The sequence below is a fragment of the Ursus arctos genome, unplaced genomic scaffold (assembly GCF_023065955.2).
Source record: "Ursus arctos isolate Adak ecotype North America unplaced genomic scaffold, UrsArc2.0 scaffold_26, whole genome shotgun sequence".
NCBI lineage: Eukaryota > Metazoa > Chordata > Mammalia > Carnivora > Ursidae > Ursus > Ursus arctos.
The window spans coordinates 27,985,125-28,009,887 of NW_026622941.1; the positions used below are offsets into that span (position 1 = coordinate 27,985,125).

At 38.0% G+C, this 24,763-nt stretch overlaps 1 protein-coding gene across 3 annotated transcripts in view; it reads right to left on the reverse strand.

The window, feature by feature from the left end:
- Positions 1 to 1,701: 1,701 nt before the first annotated feature.
- The window catches only part of SINHCAF (SIN3-HDAC complex associated factor), a 30,017-nt gene continuing 6,955 nt past the window's right edge, over positions 1,702 to 24,763 (reverse strand). For all 3 annotated transcript variants that reach the window (XM_026502157.4, XM_048216525.2, XM_026502158.4), the window contains exons 2-6: positions 17,903 to 18,050; positions 16,222 to 16,321; positions 14,539 to 14,665; positions 7,413 to 7,563; positions 1,702 to 3,792 (exon numbers count right to left, since the gene is read on the reverse strand). In XM_026502157.4, coding sequence (XP_026357942.1) covers positions 3,633 to 3,792; positions 7,413 to 7,563; positions 14,539 to 14,665; positions 16,222 to 16,321; positions 17,903 to 18,030 — 666 coding nt within the window. In that variant the 5' untranslated portion in view covers positions 18,031 to 18,050 and the 3' untranslated portion in view covers positions 1,702 to 3,632. The remainder of the gene's footprint in view (positions 3,793 to 7,412; positions 7,564 to 14,538; positions 14,666 to 16,221; positions 16,322 to 17,902; positions 18,051 to 24,763) is intronic.

Genomic DNA, 24,763 nt, shown 5'->3' on the forward strand with positions numbered 1-24,763 from the left:
TCAGAAGAACCCAGGTGGCGAGGAACCCAGGGCCCTACAGCCAGTTAAGAAATCTGGGCTCTCCATCCTAAAGCCACACGAAATGATTTCTGCCAACCACCTGAGCTTAACTTCAGGTTAACTTCGTAAATTCAGAGTGACTAGATTAGATGTTGGCAAATCATCTGGACTATCTCAAACCAAATTCAAACACTGTATTGGGTGCCTGGGTGTCTCAGATGGTTAGGTGTCTGCCTTTGGCTTGGGTCATGATCTCAGGGTCTGGGATTGAGCCCCACGTAGGGCCCCCGCTCAGCAGGGAGTCTGCTTCTCCCTCTCCCTCTGCCCCCTCTTCTGTGACTGTGCTCTCTCAAATAAATAAAATCTTAAAAAAAAAACTTCGATATGGATTACACCCCTTTAGATTCCTCATAATTCTATGAAGTAAATAATTCTATAAAGTAAATTATTTTACAGAAGTTTGGAGGCTCACGAAGACCAAGTGACTCAAATGGCTAATAAAGGGGCATGGTCAGAAATTAAAAGACCATGTCTAGGGGCGCCTGGGTGGCACAGCGGTTGAGTGTCTGCCTTCAGCTCAGGGCGTGATCCCGGCGTTATGGGATCGAGCCCCACATCAGGCTCTTCCGCTGTGAGCCTGCTTCGTCCTCTCCCACTCCCCCTGCTTGTGTTCCCTCTCTCGCTGGCTGTCTCTCTCTCTGTCGAATAAATAAATAAAATCTTTAAAAAAAATAAAAATAAAAATAAAAAAAATTAAAATAAAAGACCATGTCTGACTCCAGTGCCAAAATCCACCTTTTGCTATCACCAGTTTTTATAATTTCTTTAAAGTCTCAATGATGGTGGTGTGTATGTGTATGTATGCATGTGTGCGTGTGTGTAAAATGGAATATTATGCAGCCATCAAAAAATGAAATCTTGCCATTTGCAACTATGTGGATGGAAGTAAAGGGTATTATGCTAAGAGAAATAAGTCAATCAGAGAAAGACAATTATTTCATCTCACTGATATGTGGAATTTGAGAAACAAGGCAGAGGATCATAGGGGAAAAGAAGAAAAAAGGAAACAAGACAAAAACCCGAGTGGAAGACAAACCATAAGAGACTCTTAGCTCAGGAAACAAACTGAGGGTTTGTTGCTGGAGCGGCCAGGGGTGGGAGGGATGGGGTGGCTGGGTGATGGACATTGGGGAGGGTGTGTGTTGTGGGCAGCACTGTGTATTGTGCAAGAGTGATGAATCACAGACCTGTACCCCTGAAACAATACATTATATGTTAATTTTTAAAAAGTCTAAAAAAAAAAAAAGTTTCAATGATGATTCCCACTACTCCAATAGGCAGTAACAATAAAACCACATCATAGACATTAAAACACTGGAGACATTTTTAAAAATAAATAAATAGATAGATAGATAGATAGATAAATAATGAAATAGAAAACAGAAGAGCAGAAAAGAAAAAAAAATCAATTAACCACTGGAGAGAGTTTGTCCTTCATTATTAAAATCTTCTTATCTACTAAGGTTAATTATTCGGCATGTCAGTTAAAATGTCTTTTAAAGTATCTCTCCATAAAGAGGACTTTTTTCCTTCATGGCTTATTATAAAACTTAGGGAGTTAAACTGAGTATCTGTGAAGGCCAAAAACGTTAGTTATTCTTACCTAAGAACACCTTTTAAACAAAGTCACAGAACAGCTTCTTTTATTTTCTAGTAAGACTAAATTTATTCAATACCCTAAGTAAAAGTTTTGATTATAAGTATCCAACAGTATAAAAAGTACAAAACAGATTCGTAGATTTCTAATATATTAATACAAAGTGCATGACTACGTACAGTACATCCTACAGGCAAAGAGGTGGAAGGGGAAAAAGAAGACTGTGGTTGAGGTCTAGTAATAAATAAATAAATACAGAAGTAGAGATGATCCATATTATAGTATATTCTACCACCAATACTGTAGCCAAAATGTACAAAAAAAAAAAAAAGCCATTTCAAAATAACGGGAGGAAGATGATAATGGCTGGGACTCTTGTAATACACCTCAAAGGCTGTGGGAGAGCCAACCCAACTCACTGTGTAGTCTGTGCATATGGTGGCTTGTAGTTTTTGCCATAAGGAAGAAATATAAAATTTTAAAGTTTAGATTAAGAACTATAAAACTACAGGGTGCCCATAAAAAGTGGCTCACTCCTTATTGTTATTTATACTATCCAATTTTAAAAATCCAGTTTTAAAAATAAGCACTGAGTCATGTTACTATAAGGCAGGCAAATGATCCTCCCTCATTATCAAAGTCTGAACTGGGGGTATGTTCTTCCTGAACATTTAGAAAAGAGGCGATGAGAGTACTTTGGTTTGGGTTCAAGTAAAAGGCTTTTCAAATGAAGATTTTAGAACTGAAGAGCTCCGTGTTTAGGATTTATCATCTAATAGCTCAGGGTTCACAAAGCCAGACTCTAAGAAGCCAAACCTAAACCAACCCACTCAGCATTAACACACACCTCTTTTCTTTTAGTAGAATTTTACTTTAATATAGAGTGAAAAGAAACCCCAAACCCTAATAGGTTAAAACAAGTCAAACAACCACTCTACACAGATAAAACCTTCACAAAGGTCAACTGAAGTAATCCAGAGCTAAAACTGAATTGTGCAGATTTTCAATGAAGTCGCCAGTCATGAAACACAAACAAAAGTCAATTATTTACACACTAGGCAAGCCCTCTAAGAAATGTGCCCCAAGAAGCATTAACCTTTGTCTAGTTGTGTGTGCCATCCTGAAGACTTGCACATTTTTTCAGATAATTTAACCTTTTTAATAGAATGTGATCTCTACCAAGTGGTAATGCTTTGGTACTATTCATTTAGGATTGCTCATCCTAAAACTTGACATTTCCCCAGAGGAGCTCTGATTCTGCTTTAGAAGTTTCAATATAGATTAAAATCTTTATCAAACATCAATATGGAGGGAGGTGACACAGGATACAACATATACAGTTAAGTTACCTCTCTGTCTACTTAGAAATTACTCCTTCAAGGTATTTGCACCAGAGAGCTTCGTCTGTCCTGCTTCATATTCAGTAGTACAGGTTTGAGTCATCAGAACCTTGGCAAGACCTTATTATTGCAAAATTATCAACAACTACCTCTAGGGGCAAGTCCATGTTACTGAGTTATGACAAATTTATTATCATGAAGGAAAACAAGTATAGCCAGCCATCTTAAAAAATGCCCCAACCACTGCTTCTCAATATAGAAAGGCTAAAACTACATACGTTTATCATACAACAAATCCCATCTCTGTCCCCTGAAATTCCCCTAGTTTCATTCATTAGAAGGGGATTAAAAAAAAAAAAAAAGACTTAAAGAGCACTTTACAGCAGCATTCAGCTTTCCTATGAAATACTCAGCATCTTAAATATTATGTACACTTCTTTTTTTCTTTTAGTAAGCTAGACACTGGCTTCAGAGTTTGTGGAACTGGAGGAGAAATAACAGCCCATTCAAAACTATTCTAGAAATTGTCTTTTGGCGGAATAGCAGGTATCCGAGTTAAAAATAGGAGGGTTTTGTTGCTTTGTTTTCTTTGCAAAATTTAAATCGTTTTTGTTCCCCTTCTACCTAAACCTCAGTCACCACTCCTGAGTGGAGATGGGCAGAGGCTCTGGCCCCTGCTCCTCCGGCTTCTCAGGAGCTGTTTTCTTATTGCTGCAGCAGGGCTTGAAGAGATGCGTGTCAATGAGGACCTCCCCAAAACGGCCTTTATAGATAATCCCACAACATATTTTCTGTCTAAAAGAAAAAAATGGGAGAGAAATCGATTAATAAGGTAGAAAACTAGTAATACAAGAAAGCAAAGGGGGAAAAAATCTACATCCTTATAACTAAGTACAACATGAGCAAACAGTCCAAATGAAAGGCTCCTAGAGAGACCCCCAATTAGCTAAGTTATGGGAATTACCCAGGTCCCTTCAATCTCGCACTGGATTCTTATCAAACATTACGGGGGGCAGGGGTCATTCTGAGAGATAGCAGTTTCAGAAGCTGCTCCTAACACTGTAAACTGTTTCCCCTAAAAATCACCGACTCTTGGAAACAAACAAACAGTCATCATAAACAGGCTGATACAACCGGTAAATATATATATAATCAAATATACATAAAGGCATAAAAAATGACAGTACAACAAAACATCCATGGATCACATACTCTATGGGAAAAAAAAAATCATTTCCTATGAAGTACTCCTGTAGGCCCCTCTCCAATCCCACCCTACCCCATCTCATTCTCTCCTCTTTAATTTTAAGCCTGTCACTGCCTTTTTTCTTTACACTTCATAGTTTTACCACATCTGCATCTCTACATGTATCGCTTGGTTATCTCCTATTTAAAAGAAACCCATAATATATGGAATCATACTCTATGCTGCAATTTTTTTGCTCAACATTGGGTTCATACCTATTGTTAGAGCTTTTATTTCATTTTGGGTATAGTATTCTACCATATAAATATACCACAGTTTATCCACTCTTTTTTTTTTTTTTAGATTTTATTTATTTATTTGACAGAGACAGCGAGAGAGAGAACACAAGTAGCGGGAGCTGGAGAGGGAGAAGCAGGCTCCCCGCTGAGCAGGGAGCCCAACGCAGGGCTTGATCCAAGACGCTGGGATCATGACCTGAGTCGAAGGCAGACACTTAACAGGTGAGCCACCTGGGCGCCCCTCCACTCTCCTTTTATTGGTACAACTTCTGCCACTACATGCATGCTATACATACCAATGTATGCCTAAACGTTTTCTAGGCTATGTTCTGGGATACAGAAATGGAAACATGTTCATGTTTACTTGAAAATGCCAATTATTTATCAATGTGGTTCCTGTGTATTCCTATTTACTAAGGGTTTTATTTTAAACTTTGAAGAAACATTCAAATTTATCAAACATCTTCAAAGTATTGCTAAAATGGTAGGCATTTCCCCCCCTCCTTTACAAACTGTCAGGTGGCAAATTTCTATGAGTTGATTTTTAATGTTTAAACCAATCTTCTATCCCTAGAATAAATCTAATCTGGTCATGATACATTCTTTCAGTACTGAAGTTATGTTAGCCTCATAGAATGCTTGGAGCCAATGTTCTCTTTTACTCATGTAAAAAAGAACTCTTTTACTCTGAAAAAGCCAATGCAAGATCAGAATCATTTGTTTCTAGAATGTTTGGCAGAACTTGCCTAAATGGGCCTGGGGTTTCTGGAGGGAAGACTTTGACCAATGAATCAACTTATTATAAGACTATACAGGTTCTATTTTTTCCTGAGACAATTTAGGTAAACTTTTTCTACTCACGTATCCACTTCACCTATATGTTCAATTTACTAGCATACAGTTGCTTTTAATGTCCTGCCTTTTAAATTTGTTTTATTTATAACTAAATCTCCCTTTTGTTATCCAAGATGCTTATGTGTATTATCTCTTTTTTATCTATCTGCTTCATCTCTAGTAGTTTTTTTGTCAGGTCTTTTTCAAGATCCAACACTTTACTGATCCTGTTCACTACATACTGGCTTTCTACTCCATTTGTTTCTACTCGTATCTTTAAGACCTCCTTGCTTTTATTTTTCTTTGTATTGGGTTTCATTAATCTTTAAATTGGATACGTATCACTTCATTTATTTTTAGTCTTTCTTTTCTAAGCATTTAGGCATTAACTTGGGGTGCCTGAGTGGCTCAGTTGGTTAAGCGTCTGTCTTCGGCTCAGGTCACCATCCCAGGGTCCTCGGATCGAGCCCTGCATCAGGGTCCCGGAATCAAAACCCACGTCGGGCTCTCTGCTCAGTGGGGGGCCTCCTTCTCCCTCTCCCACTCCCCCTGCTTGTGCATCCGCCTGCTTGTGCACATGCTCTGTGCTCTCTCCTGAGCACACTCCCTCTGTCAAATAAATCAATAAAATCTTAAATTAAAATAAATAAATAAATGCATTAACTTTTCCTCCAACTCTTTTAAACTTCATACCGTATGTTCTGACTCATGGTATTTTTCAGTTATTCTTTAGTTATAAAGATTTTCTCATATTATACTTTCTTCTCTGGACTTTGGTTTCTTAATTTACAAATATAGAGGTTTTCTATTTCCATCCTGTTTTGCTAGGTACATTTAGGTAGGTTTTAGATTTTCTGCCCTCCCCTTCTCGACTCTGGAGGTTTTCACTCTTTTTTTATTCTTTTCGTGGTGACATAGTTAATCTAGTTAGTTATTCACTGATTCACTCTCAACAATGCTAGGATGTTAGGATACCTTAACTCCTATCACTTTTATTGCCTGGATTTATATATTACTGTTGTCTTGTAATTCTTTTTTTTTTTTTTTACTCCCACAACTATTGTAATTTCAAGCAGTAAGTGTTTGTTCAAATTTACCTAAATGTTTGCTACGTTCTTTATCTAGCCTCAGAATTTTAATCTAGGATCTCTTTTTCTGTCTGTAGAACTTTATTTAGAGTCAGGTTGGCAGCAAATTCTCAAGTATTTTTCCCAGTCAAAAAGTCCTATGCCCTTGTTCATAAAAGATAACTTTTTTAAAAGTTTATTTAAGTAATCTCTACACCCAACATGGGGCTCAAACTGACAACCTCAAGATCAAGAATAAAATGCTCTTCCAACTGAGCCAGCCAGGTACCCCACAAAGGGATACTTCTGCTACATATACATAATTCTATGCTGAGAGTTACCATCTCTTGGTCCGTTGAAAATACTATTGTTTTTTGGCTTCCTTTGTTCATGCTGAGAACTCAGCTTTGTATGTTTGTTGTTCCTTTGAAAATAATGTCTTTATTTTCTCATTGCTTAAAGATCTATTTTGTCTTTCATTTTCCAGTTTCACTCTAACAAGTCATCTGTGGGTGAATTTTCTCTATCATAAGATAAATGCTTATTATCTCACATTTAATTTGTTAGTCTCCCCAAATCTGTGAAAAAGAAAATCCTTAATCATTTTCTCTTTGAATATTCTCTTTCCTGGTCTATTCTCCCTTTTTTGACTTTGGGGGTCCTACATTCACTTAGCATTTTGGCCTCTGATTATTCCTTATTAATTTACTCACTTATCAATGCTATTTTTAAAGACTTAAAAATATAAATCTCTAGCTTTTACTTTTTCCAGTGAGAGAACTGATCAATACCTAGTCTACTCCATTATAGGAAATCTAGGTTCTCTAACATGACTTTTATTTTACATCAATTTTAATAGGAAAAGCACACAAAATCCCAACTCTCAGCTCAGTTCTTGCTTAATCCACCTCCAACCATGTGTGCTAACAGCTGTTTGCCAAATGCCATTTAATTGCTAAGGAAGTGGGAAACCATTGCCTGTAATTAAGAAGGTTTGCTGGTTAGAAAGATATTTTCTGTTGCTTTTACCTTTTCCAGTATGTGAGATCTAAAAAGGAAAAAACTGGCGTTCTGTTAGAGCCAGAGGCCATCTCTGTATCTGAGCCATCATCTGACTGGTTACTATAACAAGGAGATTGAGCTGGGGAGGCACTTGAGGTGGTACTGTGAGCATCAGAATCTGCAATAAAGAGGAAGAAAAATGTATAATTTCATTATATGCAGCTAAGGCTCAGCATAAAAAACTGTGAAAGAACTAGTAAAAAGAAAAAAAGAATTTATTTTCTATTTATTACTGGTATTTGAAGACATTTGTACTAAAGTGTTTCTAAAAGAAAATGAGGATATAAGCTTCCAGGAAGATAAGAACAGACATACCTTTCCCCATTCTTCCTACTAATAAATAAGTACAACTAAAAACCCTGGATATTACATATAAAACAAACCTGAAGACTCTGAAAGTCGGCAACAGTTAGAGAGCTCGACCCAAGAAAAGACACGGTGGTGAGTTCCCTAGTTTTTATGGGTTTTCTTCTTGCCTCATAAATCCCAATCTTAGAGCTAGAGAAGCCAACAACCCAGAAATACCAATGGGTATAGACACTCCCCCCCAAAAGGTGCCAACGAAACCCTGCTCTCTAAACAAAAGGCCAGGAGGAAAGTGGCAGCCTAACAAGACAGGAAACTTTTATAGACAATAATCACTCTACTCAAGCACCACAGAAAAAAGAGGCCCCAACCCCACCCACTCCAACACAGGCCAAGTGGGGAGCCTAAGATTTCCATCCTCCTAAGGTTGGTATGAAACCCCAACAACTCCACCAGGGTGTCAAGAGGAAGCCTGCTGAAGAGTCAGGACTTTCACCATGGCCTACCAGGAATGAGTACCCCCACCATGTGGGAACTTTAACTCCCACCCCCATCCCATAGCAATGAGGAGCTCCTCTCCCACCTCCCAGGTGTCAATGGAGGTGGAGGGGGGAACCTGACTTTTAACTGGGCAGTAACTTTTTTTTTTTTTAAGATTTTATTTATTTATTTGACAGAGAGACAGCCAGCGAGAGAGGGAACACAGACAGGGGGAGTGGGAGAGGAAGAAGTAGGCTCCCAGCGGAGGAGCCTGATGTGGGACTTGATCCCGGAACACCGGGATCACGCCCTGAGCCGAAGGCAGATGCTTAAAGACTGCGCTACCCAGGCGCCCCTGGGCAGTAACTTTTAATACCTCTGTTACAGGGGTGTCCAAAAAAGCCAGTAAAATCAAAGGTTTAAGTAAGATCCATAACATAATTTTTAAATGTCCAGGTTTCAATTCATTTTTTATTTAAATTCAATTAACACATACTGCATTATTAGTTTCAGAGGTAGAATTCAGTGATTTATCAGTTGCATACAACACCTAATACTCATTACTTCAAGTGTCCTCCTTAATGCCCAATCACCCAGTTACCCCATCCCCCCCACCTCCCCTCCTGCAACCCTCAGTTTGTTTCCTATAAAAGAGTCTCTTTATGGTTTGCCTCCCTCTCTACTTTCATCTGATTTTATTTTCCTTCCCTTGCCCTATGTTCTCTGTTTTGTTTCTTAAATTCCACAGGTTTCGATTTAAAAAAATGCCTCAGGGGCACCTGGGTGGCTCCACCAGTGAAGCACCCGAAGATTTTGGCTCAGGTCTTGATCTCAGGGCTGTGGGTTTGGGTCCCACTTTGGGCTCCACACTGGGCATGGAGACTACTTTAAAAAGGGGGGGGGCACCTGGGTGGCGCAGTCAAGCGTCTGCCTTCAGCTCAGGGCGTGATCCCAGCGTTCTGGGATCAACCCCCACATCAGGCTCCTCCGCTGGGAGCCTGCTTCTTCCTCTCCCACTCCCCCTGCTTGTGTTCCCTCTCTCACTCGCTGTCTCTGTCAAATAAATAAATAAAATCTTAAAAAAAAAAAAAAAAAAGGAGGAGCATCTGGGTGGCTCAGTTGGCTACATGTCTGACTCTTGATTTCAGCTCAGGTCATGGTTTCAGGGTCCTGGGATCAAGCCCCATGTCAGCCTCTGTGCTCAGCAGGCAGTCTGTTTGAGGATTTCTCTCTCCCTCTGCCCTTCCCCCTGCTTGTGCACTCTCTCTCTAATAAATAAATCTTAAAAAAAAAAAAAAAATCCCTCATAGGGGCACCTATGGTAGAGCTCAGTTGGTAGAGCATTCAACTCTTGATCTTGGGGTCATGAGTTCGAGTTCCACACCCAGGGAACAGTTTATTTAAAATAAATATTAAATAAAAGGGGATTAAAAAATCCCCCATATCCAGAACCAAGAAGATCTCAAACTGCAAGAAAAGTTAAGCAGATATTAGCAGCAAGATGACAGATGTTACAATTAACTGACCAAGATTTTAACATAACTGTGACAAAAATGCTTCAGTGAGCCATCATGAACATGACTGAAACAAATGAAAAGAGTCTCCATGAGTAGATCTCAGTTTAAAAAATAAAGAACCAAGTGGACTAAAATTTGAACTGGAAAAAAAAAACCCAATAAATGAAATAAAAAGCTCAGTGGATGTGCTTAACAGCAGAATGGAGGAGACAGAGGAAACAATCAATGAACTGGAAGAAAGAACAACAGAAATTATCCAACCTGAACAACACAGAGAAAACAACTGAATAGAGACTTAGAGACCTCTGGGACTATAACAAAAAATCTGCATTTGTGTCACTGCAGTCCTGGAAAGACAGAGACGGCGGAGGTGAAAATGTACTTAAAGAAATATAATGGCTGAGAACTTGCCAAATTTGGCAAGAGACATAAACTGATATATTCAAGAAGCTGAGCAAACCCCGAACAGGATGTACTCAAAGAAATCAATACCAAGACACACCATTAATTAAATTTCTTAAAACTAAAGACAAGAAAAAATCTTAAAAACAACCAAAGAAAAACAATACCTTACCTATAAAGGAAAAACAACAGATCTTGATTTCAAAAGGTATAAAAGCAATTCATCAGATACAAGCTAAACATGACTTAGTATTTTCACCCCTAAAAGACAAGTCAAATTTACAAGCCAGAAAGTTTACCTACAAAATCCTCAAGAACAGCACGCTTTAAGAAATAAGTCTACTGGAATGTTTAAAAGGCTTCCCAAACAATTAGCAGCAACAGCAGCAATCAGCTCTATGCTGGTGAAGAAAATGCACTATCCTAGGAAGCACTTAATATCTAAGAAACATTTGAAGCTGCAGTTTATTAGACCATTTTCTACCCATAAAAATGGCAATTTCACATGGCTAAATCTAACACCTGGGATACAAGAATACAACTAACTATATAAAAATGCAGTAAGGAAGAAAATTCTCTTCTAGAATGCAGGCCTGGAAATTCTTCAAAGAACTACAATTTTTAAAATCTTAAAAACTGTGGGATTTGAAAAGGCACATAAGAGTAATTAGCTAGCATGGGGTAGGTAGGGATGATGAGCAAAGTAGTGGAAGCAGAACACACTATGCACAGGAAGGGAACTGACTCAGTCCAAATATTCTTTGCCTGAAATAGGATCTCCAAAAGACTCACTAGGGATTTTCAACTTTATTCCATAGCAACCAGAATTCATTGTAGATTTTAAGAAGAATGACAAAAAGAATAACATTTATATAGGAATTTGTTTTGTTTTACAAAACACTTTTTAACTTGATTATCCCCATTTCTCAGATTAGAAAAATATGGTTCAATGTTAAGTGCCACGAGGGTCACATATTTGTTAAGTTTCAAGAACAGTAACTCAAATCCAGATCTTCAAGCTCTAGGTCTTATGCCTTTCCAGTACACCACACATAAGAAAGACTATCTCAGAAAGAGAAATAAAGGTCAGGTACAGGCAGGATGCATGGAAGCAAATATATAACCAGAGGTGGGAACACTATTTAGTGGATGACGTATAAAAACTCAAAACTGTTGTGTTACACACAGGTGCTATCAATTCACAATGCACATGGGAAAACCCTGTTTTGGTCTAAGCCTACAAGGCCCACACACCTTTTTCAAAGGGACTTATTTTCAGTCTCCAATCCCTCTCTCCACAACACAGCTTTGTAATAAAAATCTAAAATTACACTGGACATATTCCCTTAGGTAAGGCAAAACTGAGTCAGGTATCACTTTCCCCATAATTAAAGGGCGGAGCTAAGAATATACATACGAATGATCAATTCCTCTAACCTTCAAGTGGTAGAAGAAAATTACTATTTCCCAAATGTTCATTAAAACCTGGTAAGAATGGAGGACAGAGTTAGTCTTTTTCTTTTCCCTGGGTGATAGCTGATTAAGAAGGGAACATGTATAAACAAATAATTCAGTTACAAAAGGGTCCTTAAAAGACATTTTTCCAAAGAAAGAAAAAAAGGGCAAAAAATAAGTGTTGGCAAGGATGTGAAGAAAAAGGAACCCTTGTGCATTATTGGTGGGAATGCAAACTGGTACAACCACTGTAGAAAACAGTATGGAGGTTCCCTCAAAAAATTAAAAATAGAAATATGTGATCCAGTGATTCCACTACTGCATATTTACCCAAAGAAAATGAAAACACTAAGTTGAAAAGATGTATGCACCCCTATGTTTATTGAAGCATTATTTACAACAGCCAAGCTATGGAAGCAACCCAAGGGTCCATCTATATAGATAAACAAAGATGGGTGTGTGTGTGTGTGTGTGTGTGCGTGTGTGTGTGTGTGTGCGCGCGCGCGCGCGCGCGCAGGAACATTACACACCCATAAAGAATGAGATTTTTTTTTTTTTTTAAAGATCTTATTTATTTGACAGAGAGAGAGACAGCCAGCAAGAGAGGGAACACAAGCAGGGGGAACGGGAGAGGAAGAAGCAGGCTCATAGCGGAGGAGCCTGATGTGGGGCTCGATCCCATAACGCCGGGATCACACCCTGAGCCGATGGCAGACACTTAACCACTGTGCCACCCAGGCGCCCCTATATATATGTTTTTAAAGATTTTATTTATTTATTCGACAGAGATAGAGACAGCCAGCGAGAGAGGGAACACAAGCAGGGGGAGTGGGAGAGGAAGAAGCAGGCTCCCAGCGGAGGAGCCTGATATGGGGCTCGATCCCATAACGCCGGGATCACACCCTGAGCCGATGGCAGACGCTTAACCGCTGTGCCACCCAGGCGCCCCAAGAATGAGATTTTTAAAAGAAGGTTTGCAATGACATGGATAGAGCTAGAGAATATTATGCTAAGTGAAATAAGTCAGTCAGAGAAAGACGAATATCATATGATTTCACTCATACGTACAACTTAAGAAATAAAAGACATGAACGTGGGTGGGGGGAGGCAAACCAGAACAGACTCTTAACTAAAGGGAACAAACTAGGGGTTGGTTACTAGAAGGCGGGTGGGGCGAGAATGGGCTAAGTGGGGGATGGGTATTAGGGAGAGGGCACGTATTGTGATAAGCACTGGGTATATTTAAGTGATGAATCACTAAATTCTACTCCTGAAACTAATATTATACTGTATGTTAAATGGAATTTAAATAAAAACTTGGGGGAAAAAACATTTTTTTAAATAAAAGACAGAAGAACATGTATAATTAAAATACACACATATATGCTATTACCTAAATATTTTACTATAAAGTATTAAGATATTTTAGCCAAAGATTAAATATATCATCAGAATAACTATGAACTAGTAACACCTACTTAAAAGAGCAGAAAGTTAGCAGAAGTTCTGCAAAGACTTCAGAGTCATGGGTATTGATTATACTACCCCAGAGAGCAGGGTGGTATTATAGAAAGAGCACAGGCCTTTGAAGTCAAGACAAACCAGAGGCTGAATTCATCTCTAGCATCTTTACTAAATGACCTGGGTCACGGTAAAATCACCACTCTAGTTCCTATCCTAGTCTCTAAACAAATTATCAAGACAGCTATGTATGTAAAGTGCTTGGTACATATACCAAAATGCCCAAGAAATCATAGTTTTCCTTTTCTCACTCTACCTTATCAGTATACTTAACTATCTTTTACCATTATTCTAAAACAAGCATTGATTGATAATATTTTGTCCTTCCAACTGTTATTATAATTGTTCTACAGGGTCCAACAGATTATTCTTTTAATGCTGAAAATTCTATTACTGGTCCACCACCCCCATCTACAGTTTTGAGAAAAAGCTCTGAAAATAGGGGCGCCTGAGTGCCTCAGTCGTTAAGCATCTGCCTTTAACCCAGAGCCTGATCCCAGGGTTCTGGGATCAAGCCCCGCATTGGGCTACCTGCTCCACTGGGAGCCTGCTTCTTCCTCTCCCAATCCCCTTGCTTGTGTTCCCTCTCTCGCTGGCTGGCTCTCTATCAAATAAATAAATAAATCTTTAAAAAAAAAAAAAAGTTCTGAAAACAGAAAGTTTGGCCACAAAATCTGGCCTGACCTGAACTATAAAATTAGGGTAGCTAAGCCTGACTAGCCCATGCAAGTTTTATTTATTCCACCTATGTGAATACTCCTCTGAATTTCTGCTACAGAAATACTACTGTATTTAATTCAATAGTGCTGCCTTAGTAACCCTCCCGCTTGATGCAAATGCTAAATATAGCAACATTATGTGTACTGCATTTCCTTTTCAAACCCTGAAATCTAAACTCCGAAATACCACTACAGGTGCCCTCTCCTTCAACAACTTCCTTTAAGAGTGTATGAACCTGATATTAGTTTGTCATTCCTTTCCCATTTCACCACACAAAACACACACTGCCCCAGAAACCCGAAAGTCCTGAGGCTAGCTTTAGTGCAATATGTGAGTTATGATTTCTAAAGTCACTTTCCAGAAAACCTGGGCTTTGGTCTCATATTGTCCACAAAAAACAAGTGAACAAGCTTGAAAAACACATCTTCTAGAAAATGTAAGATGGTAATAAAGAGATCTTAGTGGTCAGAGGGGTCTCCACACAATCTGAAGAAGCTGCTGGTCAAAGTACTTTGATGACATCAAAATTAGAGTTTCGAGAGTCCATAGAAATATCTCTACAGAAGACAATGCCTTCAAACACTTTTTAAAAGAAACTTAAGAAATCTATATATACGATATGCCACCCCCCACCCCACACACAAAAACCAAACAACTATTCTTAAGTACCTGTATTTCAATATCAAACTTACTGTGACGCTTAAATTCCTTCTGTAGTTTACTGATCTGGTTGCTTTTTATCCTGTTTCCAGATAGAGTTTTCACTTTCTTTGGTTTCAATGTAGTCTTCAGACTGGGTCCTGCCCTTGCATCTACCACCTGGAAGAAAATACTGAATATTTAATACCATTTAAAAAATGACACCTCTTGTATTCCTTTGGTTCAGACGAATGCCTATTTGAAGCAGCCAAAATTGAGAACCAGCTTCCTACTCAGAGTGTTTGAGCATCCACATGTACTTTTAATCATCACATGGTACTGTAGAATGAACAGTTCATGTCGTATTTTTTTTCCTTTGAAGCAGGCAATAATAAGTGTAACTGAAATAGATTTATATAAGAATGACCCAATAGGTTAAAGAAAAGCAAGCCTAACAACAACTAACATTTCTACGAGACAGTGTTTTACGGTTTATAAAAAGCTTTCACACACTTTTGATTTTACCTTCACTACAAAGTAGTAAGGGGACTATTTCTGTTACTCCAATTTAGAGTGAAGGAAAACAAGACAAGTTATCTTTTGCCTTATATTCACTAAGCTAGTAAACGGGCAAGAATGGGTAGAGAAGGGTACAAGACTCAAATCAAGGTTTTCACTACCTATGCTTTATGCTCTTTTCACTACACGTTTTAGTCCGCTGGGGTCATTTACATGACAGCAACGGTATGTTCTAGCATGGTCACTGGTCCGGCCCTGCATGGTACCACTTCTCATGAATTCATTCATGTTTACTATTTGTGCATTTCTACCCTTAAAAACGTTGCCAACACCTTCAAAATCACAATTGGGACCGTTTCTAGATAAGCTATTAATTAAAGAACAGTCACTTTTTTAAATAAACTTTTTGTAAGTTATAAGGCCCACAAAAACCTATCATAATAATGTAACACGGTCACCAAACGACAATGTAAGGCTAGTGTTACCAAAAAAGATAAATGTCTGCTTGCTTAAAAACAAGTATTTTGTATAAATGCCATAAATGTTCTAAAAGCTACATACAGAAGAATTAAATAAGACTTAACGGTGTTGTTCTGGTCATTGAAAACCAGTGACAATGAGCAAATAGAACACACTTACATATCAGTATGAGCTCAACTAGATTTAAATATAGAGCATAAGAATAGCTTCCACATAATTGATCACTGTGTGTTAGACTTTATGTATATAATCTCATTCGGTTCTCACAAGAGCTATGAGATAGCTATTATCCTTGCACTTCATAAGTAAATGTAACTTGCCTGAAGTTCACAACTAGTAAGTGGTAACGCCAGGATTCAAATCCAGTTGATTCTAAACCCTACGTGTTCATAATGGTACCACCTTGAGTTAGGATAAATGTTATCCTAAGAGATGAAAAAAAGGATCCATGTCTAATTAACTGGAGGAATGTGTGTTAAACCTAAAAATATGTGAATGTACACTGTGAAATCTCCAAAATGAGGATACTGGATACAGCCTTAGGGAAATGCTACACCAAGCTATTTTGCTTCTAAACATGCCAAAATGTTAAGTAATTATATCTGAGCAGTAACTGGTGTTTTTATTTTTTCCACTTTTCCGTCTGAGGGATGTACTACTTCCTAAATGAGGGGGGGAGCTAATGTTACTTTAAACGTAATAGAGGTATAACTGAGAAAGACAAAAGATGAACTAACATGATTCCAGTTTTTTTTTGATCCTGCAGGCAGTTTCTTCCATCTTTTCACAAGCAGGACACAGGCATTACAGATGTCTCCTGAACGAGTCTCATGCAACCTGATAAGAAAACAATCAAACCTTTATTAGTCTCATTTACATTAAAGAATTCATGCAGGGGCTCCTGGCTGGCTCAGTTGGTAGAGCGTGTAACTCTTGATCTTGGGGTTATAAGTTCAAGCCCCATACTGAGTGTAGAGATTACTTAAAAATAAAATGTTAGAGGAGGAAAAAAAAAAAAAGAATTCATGCAATTACACTTCTTTTAGAAAGAAATACACCAGTTTATAGTTTATAGATGCTATTTCTAATTGCTCTGGGCGATCCAGTTCCATTGTTTCTGTGGTACATTTTGGAAATATAATTAACTCCTCGATCCAATGAACCAATTCTACGTACTGCAATTTGGTCATTCTAAAATAATGTTTTTAAAATTAAAGTAAAATTTAAGACCTAGAGGAGATCCTGATCACCATGGTTTCAAACAATGTTGTCCAATTAATCTTTCTGAAGTGTGTAGGTACTTCCACAGGCAACCAAATGCCACCTTTTAAGTCAAATAATGTACCATGATATTCTAGTTTTACAAGACACATAACTGAAGAGGCACTGAAATTTCTTCAAAATGATTGCATCTGCATGGGGGAAAAATCTATAGGACTAATCAGCAAGCTCTTTTTAAATTATATCTTTGAGGAACTTTCATTTAATACACTTTTCCTGTATTATAAATACATAGAGAAAAATACTGGTGACTTTTACCATGTATACCACTGGAAACATTAAGAGAAAAATGTTTAATTTAAAAAGGCAAGGTCAGGAGAAACTTTAACAACCTTCAAAATAACTACAAAATCCAGGATTAACAAACAATCAAGTATTTTCATTAAAAAAAAAAAGTCACAAAAATAACTTCTAACATGGGAAATGGTTCAACATTAAGTATTTTATCCAAGTATTTGTCAGAAAGCAAATTCCATTTTATTAACCAGAGGTTTACTGTCAAAAGATAAAGGAGGGGCGCATGGATGGCTGATCAGTTAAGCGTCCAACTCTGGATTTCAGCTCAGATCCTGATCTCAGGGTTGTGGGATGGAGCCCCACCTACTGCCTGCGCTCAGCGGGGAGTCCGCTTCAGAGATTTTCTCTCTCCCTCTGCCCCTTCCCCCCAAATGTATAAAAGAAATCTTAAAAAAAAAACATAAATGAACAAAATTATAAAATGACAGATTTCAGGGCAGGACATTAAGTCTTGTTATTATCCTCAGGAGGCTGAGTTAAAATACATTTCCATAATTTAGAAAAAACAATGCAAAGAATAGAAAACTACCGGAGAACAACTACTATTAGGAGAGAATAAGAGTAAAAGTCTCTATATATCTAGAAGTTAAAAACAAAAGAGTTTGTTTGGTATAACTAAGGGGCTTCCAACTGGGTAGTTCCTTATAATCTGGAATAGGGTAAGTGGTCAGTATTGTTTGATTCGTTTTCAAAGCAAGAGTCTTAAAATAGCCTAGATGAGAATGCAAGTGATTTTAATTTATTAGCATGCTACTCCCATTGCCTGCCTTGCTTGGAAATACTTCCGTAAGCTGTGATCTTTTTCACTCTAAGAATGGTAAAAACATCAGATGATCTTACCCGAAACAGCTCTGGAAGTCCTTTTCATAGCGTTTACTGTCAGTGAAGCGAGAACTGGAGGACTTCGCTCTGCAAATACAGCAGCCCTCTATACTTCGGTACATCTTTGGCTTGTGAAAACCAAACATCTTTTCTTCTGGGCAATAGTCTGTAAAGCCAAGGGAATTGACACAGCTTTGTTGAGGGCTGTAACAAGGAACCATTAAAAAGAGAGTTCTCTGCTCCACCCCACCCGCAGCAACTTGATATTACATGACCAAGCCAGACAGGAGGGCTCTGGGGAAGACCTCCTGGATCCACCTCCATTTTTGGCACTAGCATGGCAAGTGTATAAAACACAGAGTAGCTCAGTTACTTAACAAGGCCTCTACCATACCTCCTACTGCCCTCCTGGCAACACTCATTCCAAAAATGAAGGGAGGGAAGCATTTTTTAAAAATCAACTTTTTAAGTAGAAAATGTAACAAACTCTCCCCACTATAAAATGATGGAATCACAATGAAGGACGCATCCTAAAATTTAAGGTAAGGCACCCCCCTTCTATTTTGCACCTTTGCATGGATACGATTCCCTGCTGGGGAAGTTCTGAGCATTTACAATGACCACTGTTTGATACTAGGAACACAAGTAGCTCAATATGCATCAACCCACAACACTTTGCCCTATGGGAAGTTAGAGGGGATTTCTTCTGTGATAAATGGGAAGTTCTCAGCAGCAAGTTGACTCTGAATTAAAACTACTGAAAGGAGGATGTAAAATTCACAAAAATCCAGGGTCAGGATTTAAAAATAATAATTTCATAAATCTTTAAAATGAATTAAAAACAAGCTCGTATTTCCTGACCATTGGTCTGGTTCAGCTGTTACAGAAGTTTCTGGAGCTCTCTATGGAGCCCTGTGGCTGAGAGCAGTAATAAATAATAAAAGGCAGATATCCAAGAAATGTAGGGTGAGATAAATTGTGATTCTCATGATCAAAAAAAAATCTCAACATCAAGCAAGAAGAAGAAACGGCTCTAGAGCTACATGTAGCAAAAACGTAGCAGGCAGTAAATACCCACCTTAGAAGAAATTTAGAATATCCAAACCAAGGGCCAGTTTCACCAGAACATCTGGTGTTCTCTTATGGTGTCCCATAAGAGATGGACTAAAAAGCAATGAATATAGAAACTAAACCCCGCGGCGCCTGGGTGGCTCGGTTGGTTGAGCATCTGCCTTCGGCTCGGGTCATGATCCCGGGGTCCTGGGATCGAGCCCCACATCAGGCTCCCTGCTCAGCAGGGAGCCTGCTTCTCCCTCTCCCTCTGCTTCTGCTCTGCCCGCTTGAGCTTGCTCTCTCTTTCTGTCAAATAAATAAAATCTTTTTTAAAAAAAAAAAAGAAAAGAAAAAAAAGAAACTGAACCCCAATGGACAAGTGTTAAGAGTCCAACAACAAATCATCACAAAAGCATCACATACAACATCAATAAGAAAAAATTATTAATACCAATTAGATTGGTGCCCATAGTTTTAGGAGTCATAACCACAGAACACCATCTCCTTTTAAAGGTCTTTTAGAAATACACTGAAATACAGGAGTAAAACAAAAACTTCGGTATGTCTTTTGATCTGATCATCCATCTCAATTCTGGTTAGGATACCAGAGCAAGTATTTACAAAAACAATTCACAGAAATAACAAAATACCCATGCTGTGGTATGTGTCTGAGATTGAGGGATTCTGAAATATGGACAGAGGATTTATGATTTATTTTTAAGAAAATGTTTTATTAGCTAACAATTAGCTAAACACTGAAGCTTTCCTTTTTAAAACCGGGGCTATTTATCAAGCGTTCTTCTTTAATGTTTTTGTTGGTAAGGGTGGCAGGCAAAGAAGGGAGATGGGGCGGGGCAGAAGGCCACTGAGGCACTTCAAGTCTAAACAGTTATTTCAATTTAAGAATTGTTAACACAAGAAAACAAAATATTCTTAGTTGATTATTTCTGTTAAGTGGAGCACTTAGGAATTTGATTTTTTTGAGAGAAAAAAATGAGGAAGATAATCTATTTGGTAGGAAGAGGTATATATAGTAAGGCCTGTGAAATGAGATACAGATTTTTTTTTCCCCAAACAACCAATCCAAATGATGAACGAAAAGAAAATGTCCTGGGGGCATCTGGGTGGCTCAGTTGGTTAAGCATCTGCCTTTGGCTCGGGTCATGTGCATCCAGCCCGCATTGGGCTCCCTGCTCAGTGGGGGGCCTGCTTCTCCTTCTCCTGCTCCCCCTGCTTGTGCTCTCTTGCTCTGTCAAATAGATAAACAAAATCTTAAAAAAGAAAGAAAAAAGAAAAGAAAATGTCATGAAGAAAATGATTATGTATTCCTGTTTCGAGGCAAAAATGTTACATAACTCTTTCTAGTCCTCACAACTAACCTGTGGGCTCTCCAAACTCCCCTAACATTCTCCATTACCATCAAGAAGGTCAAAAGTCCACACTTCCTCTTACAGTCGCCAGCTTCATCAATAGCTCTAGGAAACTTCAGCCTCCCTTCTCAGCAAGGACAAAGGAAGTACAGCAAGAAAGGCCAGTTCATTCCATTAATACACAGACCAAATCCTATTACAACAGATAGATTCCTATCTCTCCACTCACAATCCCCTTCGCTTTCCACAAATAAACATGCTATCAAAACCATACATTAGGGTCATCTCCAAGATAGGAACTATCTTCACTAAGACTGGATTTGACCAAGAAACAGAGTTTGTGCCAGTTATTACACTGGCAAGCTTTTAAGGAATGCTAGGGTTACAGCTAAATACCAAGGCCTTCTGTTTTATAAGCAGCTATTGTGAATCAAGTGTTCATCTTCAGTATGATTTTTTTTTGTTGGTGGGGATCTCCACAAAACTTACCCAACAATCCCTACAAGACATCCCATTCTTCAGATTGAGTTTTTTGTTGTTTTTTGTTGTTGTTGTTGTTTTTTGCTATCAGGGAAAATAAAATAGCCTAATATCTTCTGACTGACAATCTTTTATGTAGCTCTGAGACCTTATGTTCGTCCTGATAAAATTCTGCTTCAATGTCTGAGAGGGGTGCCCACGCTCTTCTAGGCAGTGCTAAATGCAGTAAGGTGCAAGGCACTCACCTGGCACAACACACAAGTAGTGTATGAACCTTTTAACGGATTACTTAAACCTATTAAACCTTTTCTGAGCTTATTCCTGCACTTGAGAGGCACCTGGGAATCTGCAGCAAATACACAGGGGTTTCATTCTGGGCTTTGTTTACAGCAACCCAGTTAAGCAGTGGTTGGTGTTTAACCATTTTGCACTTTGGGGAGCCCAGAAACTAATGAAAGTATTTCCAAGGAATCTACAGACCTGCTAATGTTTAAAAAAACAAAATAAAACAAAAACAACCCTAAAAAAACCTATCCACTGTCTGGAGGAAAAGGACACAAATGGTTCAAAAACCAACTTACTTTTTATATTTGAGAACGTGGTAGGTAGGTGTGACACAACTAGATTTTAAACCTGGAATTTCTGTTATTTCAACAAATCTGGTGGTTCTTCAGAATACTTCTTTCCTAGTCCCACATTTGTGCAATATTAAGTGATTCCTCCAGAACAATTTATTTGTTCAAATGACACTGTAAGCTATTAAACTATTTGTGACTTTTGCATCTACTCACAGGAATCCCATCATTCGGCACTGTTTTCACAGACGGAAGCTAATACCATCTGCTTCCTAACTGATGAATAATTACAGAAGAGAGTGGACACCACACAATCCTGCTCGAAAGTGTGTGGGTAAAGCAGGAGAAAATTAAGCTTTGAGAAAAAGCCAAAAATCAGGAAAGACTAAAAATGCTTATTAAAAACTGCCATTTGTCTTCTAAAATTAGAATAGTGGCGATGGTTGCAAAACTCTGTAAATATACTAATTGTACACTTTAAAACAGTGAATTTTATGGTGTGTGAATTAATCTCAAAAAGCTTGTTTTTAAAAATGAAAACAGACTGGGTTAGGACTGCTCCTGTCTTTATATATCTTTATAACCTCAGCATCTAGAATAATCCCTGTCACTTAGTAGGTACTCAATAAATGTGATTAAATTTTTTCACAAGTTGTTGGTTTTTTTAAAAAAGTTGTTTATATAGCATTTCATGTTTTATAAGGCACTTTCATTAACATTATTTCTTTGGCTTCTGTCAGCCAAATACCCACAGATTATTACTGTTCTGTCCAACTTAACTCAATCTCCCAAAGTTAAAAAGATTAAAGTTAATAGTTAAGTCAGCAAAAACCATAAGAGAAATAACTGTAATTATATGGGCAAAATATCATACATAGACAACAAAAAGTGAATTTTTAAAAATGCAACAATTCTAAACATTTAATTTCTTGAGTTTTTTTCCACTTTAAAGCTGCACACTTCATATAAATCTAATGATCAAATTAATTAAAGGATGGGGAATGCAACCTTAGCTTTAACACAGGGAAAGGGTGGCATCAACGCTGCATATCAAAGATACAAAAGGACCAATTCTACTCTTTATTTATTTATCAAGTAATCTCTAGGCCCTACGTGGGGCTCAAACTCAACCCTGGGATCAAGAGTCCAATGCTCTGCTAACTGACTGAGCCACCAGAAGCCCCATCAAAAGGACCAATTCTAATCTAATCTAATGAGATTACGAAGCCAAAGGGCGGGGATGGTATCTATTCTACACTTAATTCAACATGAGGAAGGTAAGTATACTGAGTGCAATATAATATAAATGGGAAAGAAAAGGAATCTTCACAGCAATAGCTAATAGTGAAGGGATGCTATTTAAGAAAAAGTTTTCTGATAAATAATTGTAGCCTTAAAGAGGGTCTTTTAACAATACTAAATTCATTTTAAACTTGACTCTAATCAGGAAGTCGTATGAAGACTAGTGAAATGCAAATTTTAAAGCTTTTAGTACCCTTTTTAATATGGAATTGGAGACAGTGAGGTGAAGAACTTAATTCTACACAGTATTCTTGTCTTTTATATCTTATAAGGGTATTAATTTAACATTTAGGAAAACAGAGATTTATCTTCTTATGATAAATGCAACATCTAATAGGCTCACCTTTTTTGGTATACTTTGAAGGACACCAATAGTTCCTCCTAAAGATAACTTCCCCAATTCCACTTTCTAGATTCCTCTCAGGAAGTAAAGGGTTTTTTTATTTTCAAAAATACCTTTCAAAACTCAAAATGCCACTGGATGGACTAGAGAGAAGAAAACTGAAAGAGAAGTATGTATGCCAAGGGTGACAAATCAACTTTATAGTTAATGTCACGATCTGTCCACACCACTTTGGGAAATGAAATTCTATTAACACAATTACAAGTGCATCCTCCCCCAAAACAGTATTCCTAAAGTGTTTTTCATTTTCAATAGACTAAAATCCTACAGCTTCTAATCACGACTTTTTCTAAAAAAAACCAACTGACGCAGACCTTAAAAAAAAAATACACAAGATACTGGAAGCATCCTAAATGTCCATTGATTCTTAGACTGGTTAAATTATGTCTTCATACTACAGAATACAGTTTCAGCCCCTAAAAAGAATGCAGAGATCTGTGACATGTACAGCGTGGGAACTATCCAAGATATCTTGTTCTGTAAAATAAGCAAGCTGAGTAATAGTTACACAGTACAATCCCATAGTGTTTTTAAAATGGAACCTTAAATAAACTGGCTTTTTAAAATAGGTTTTTAAAAACTCATAACTAGTGGTTGCCTCTGAGGGGAGCAAGAATGAAGGAAGCTTACTTTCACTTTCCTCTTTCTAGCACCACGCCCCAAAACCTGAGTTATCGCACACCTTGACTTAACTAAAGAGGGATCTGAAAGAGCCCAGAGAGTTTAAACAAACTTCCTCAAAGACACAAGATGGAGAGATACACATTAGGAAATATGCTCCGCAGCAGAGACAGAGTACAGAACAGACATGGAGCAGAATGGGAAGGAAGCTGCAGAGAAGAGACAAGCAAAAGATTTGTAAAGTGGGAAGGAAGCAGCGGTGAACAAAGACAAAAGGAACCAAGCAACCAAAGACAACTTTGAAGTGAAGGAGATGGCATTTCTTTAGAGTTGAACTTTAAATGACAGGATGATTGGAAAGGAAGAGATATAAACACTGAAAAACACCCATGATCAAAAGTTATAAGCAACCTTTAGTTGCTGTAACTGTTAATGTCACCCTTGACACCATTTTTACTCAGTGGTATGCTATCTTTAATCACCTGTAAGTACAGGATCCAGTAAACACCGACAATGTAACTGGAGCAACACTTCTCAGAGTCAAATAGTACTAAGTGTGTTTTGTGTTCTCATGCTGCTAGGCCACTTGGTTGCAATGTTCCCCCACAATGAGACCTGTTTCATCAGCGATTAAGGAAAAGCCATGGAGTAATTGAACATGATTATTCCCTCATACCTCCTTGATACCAATCCACATCCTAACATCGGAAGTTCTGAATTTACTTTACTTATTCACTTTTAAGGGACAAATTTTAACTTGCCTGGAGGAAAACTGAGAAAGGGTTGTGGACCCCACTTGTTTGCCATTGACTTCTTCACACATGCACCCAATCTCTGAGAAATTATATGGTAAAGTATTTATTATGGCTACCTATGGAATCCACACTTAGCATAAGAACCTAGAACTCATCCTAGAGGAAAGAGGTCAAACTCAGAAATAAAGTCTTCAACTGAAATAGCATAAGTTAAAAATAAAAATCAAAAATCAAGGTCTCTGAGTTTTTAGATAGTGTAAAAAAAAAAAATATTAGGTCCTCCCATTTTTAATAGTGTGAAAAAACAGTGGGTATCCCAA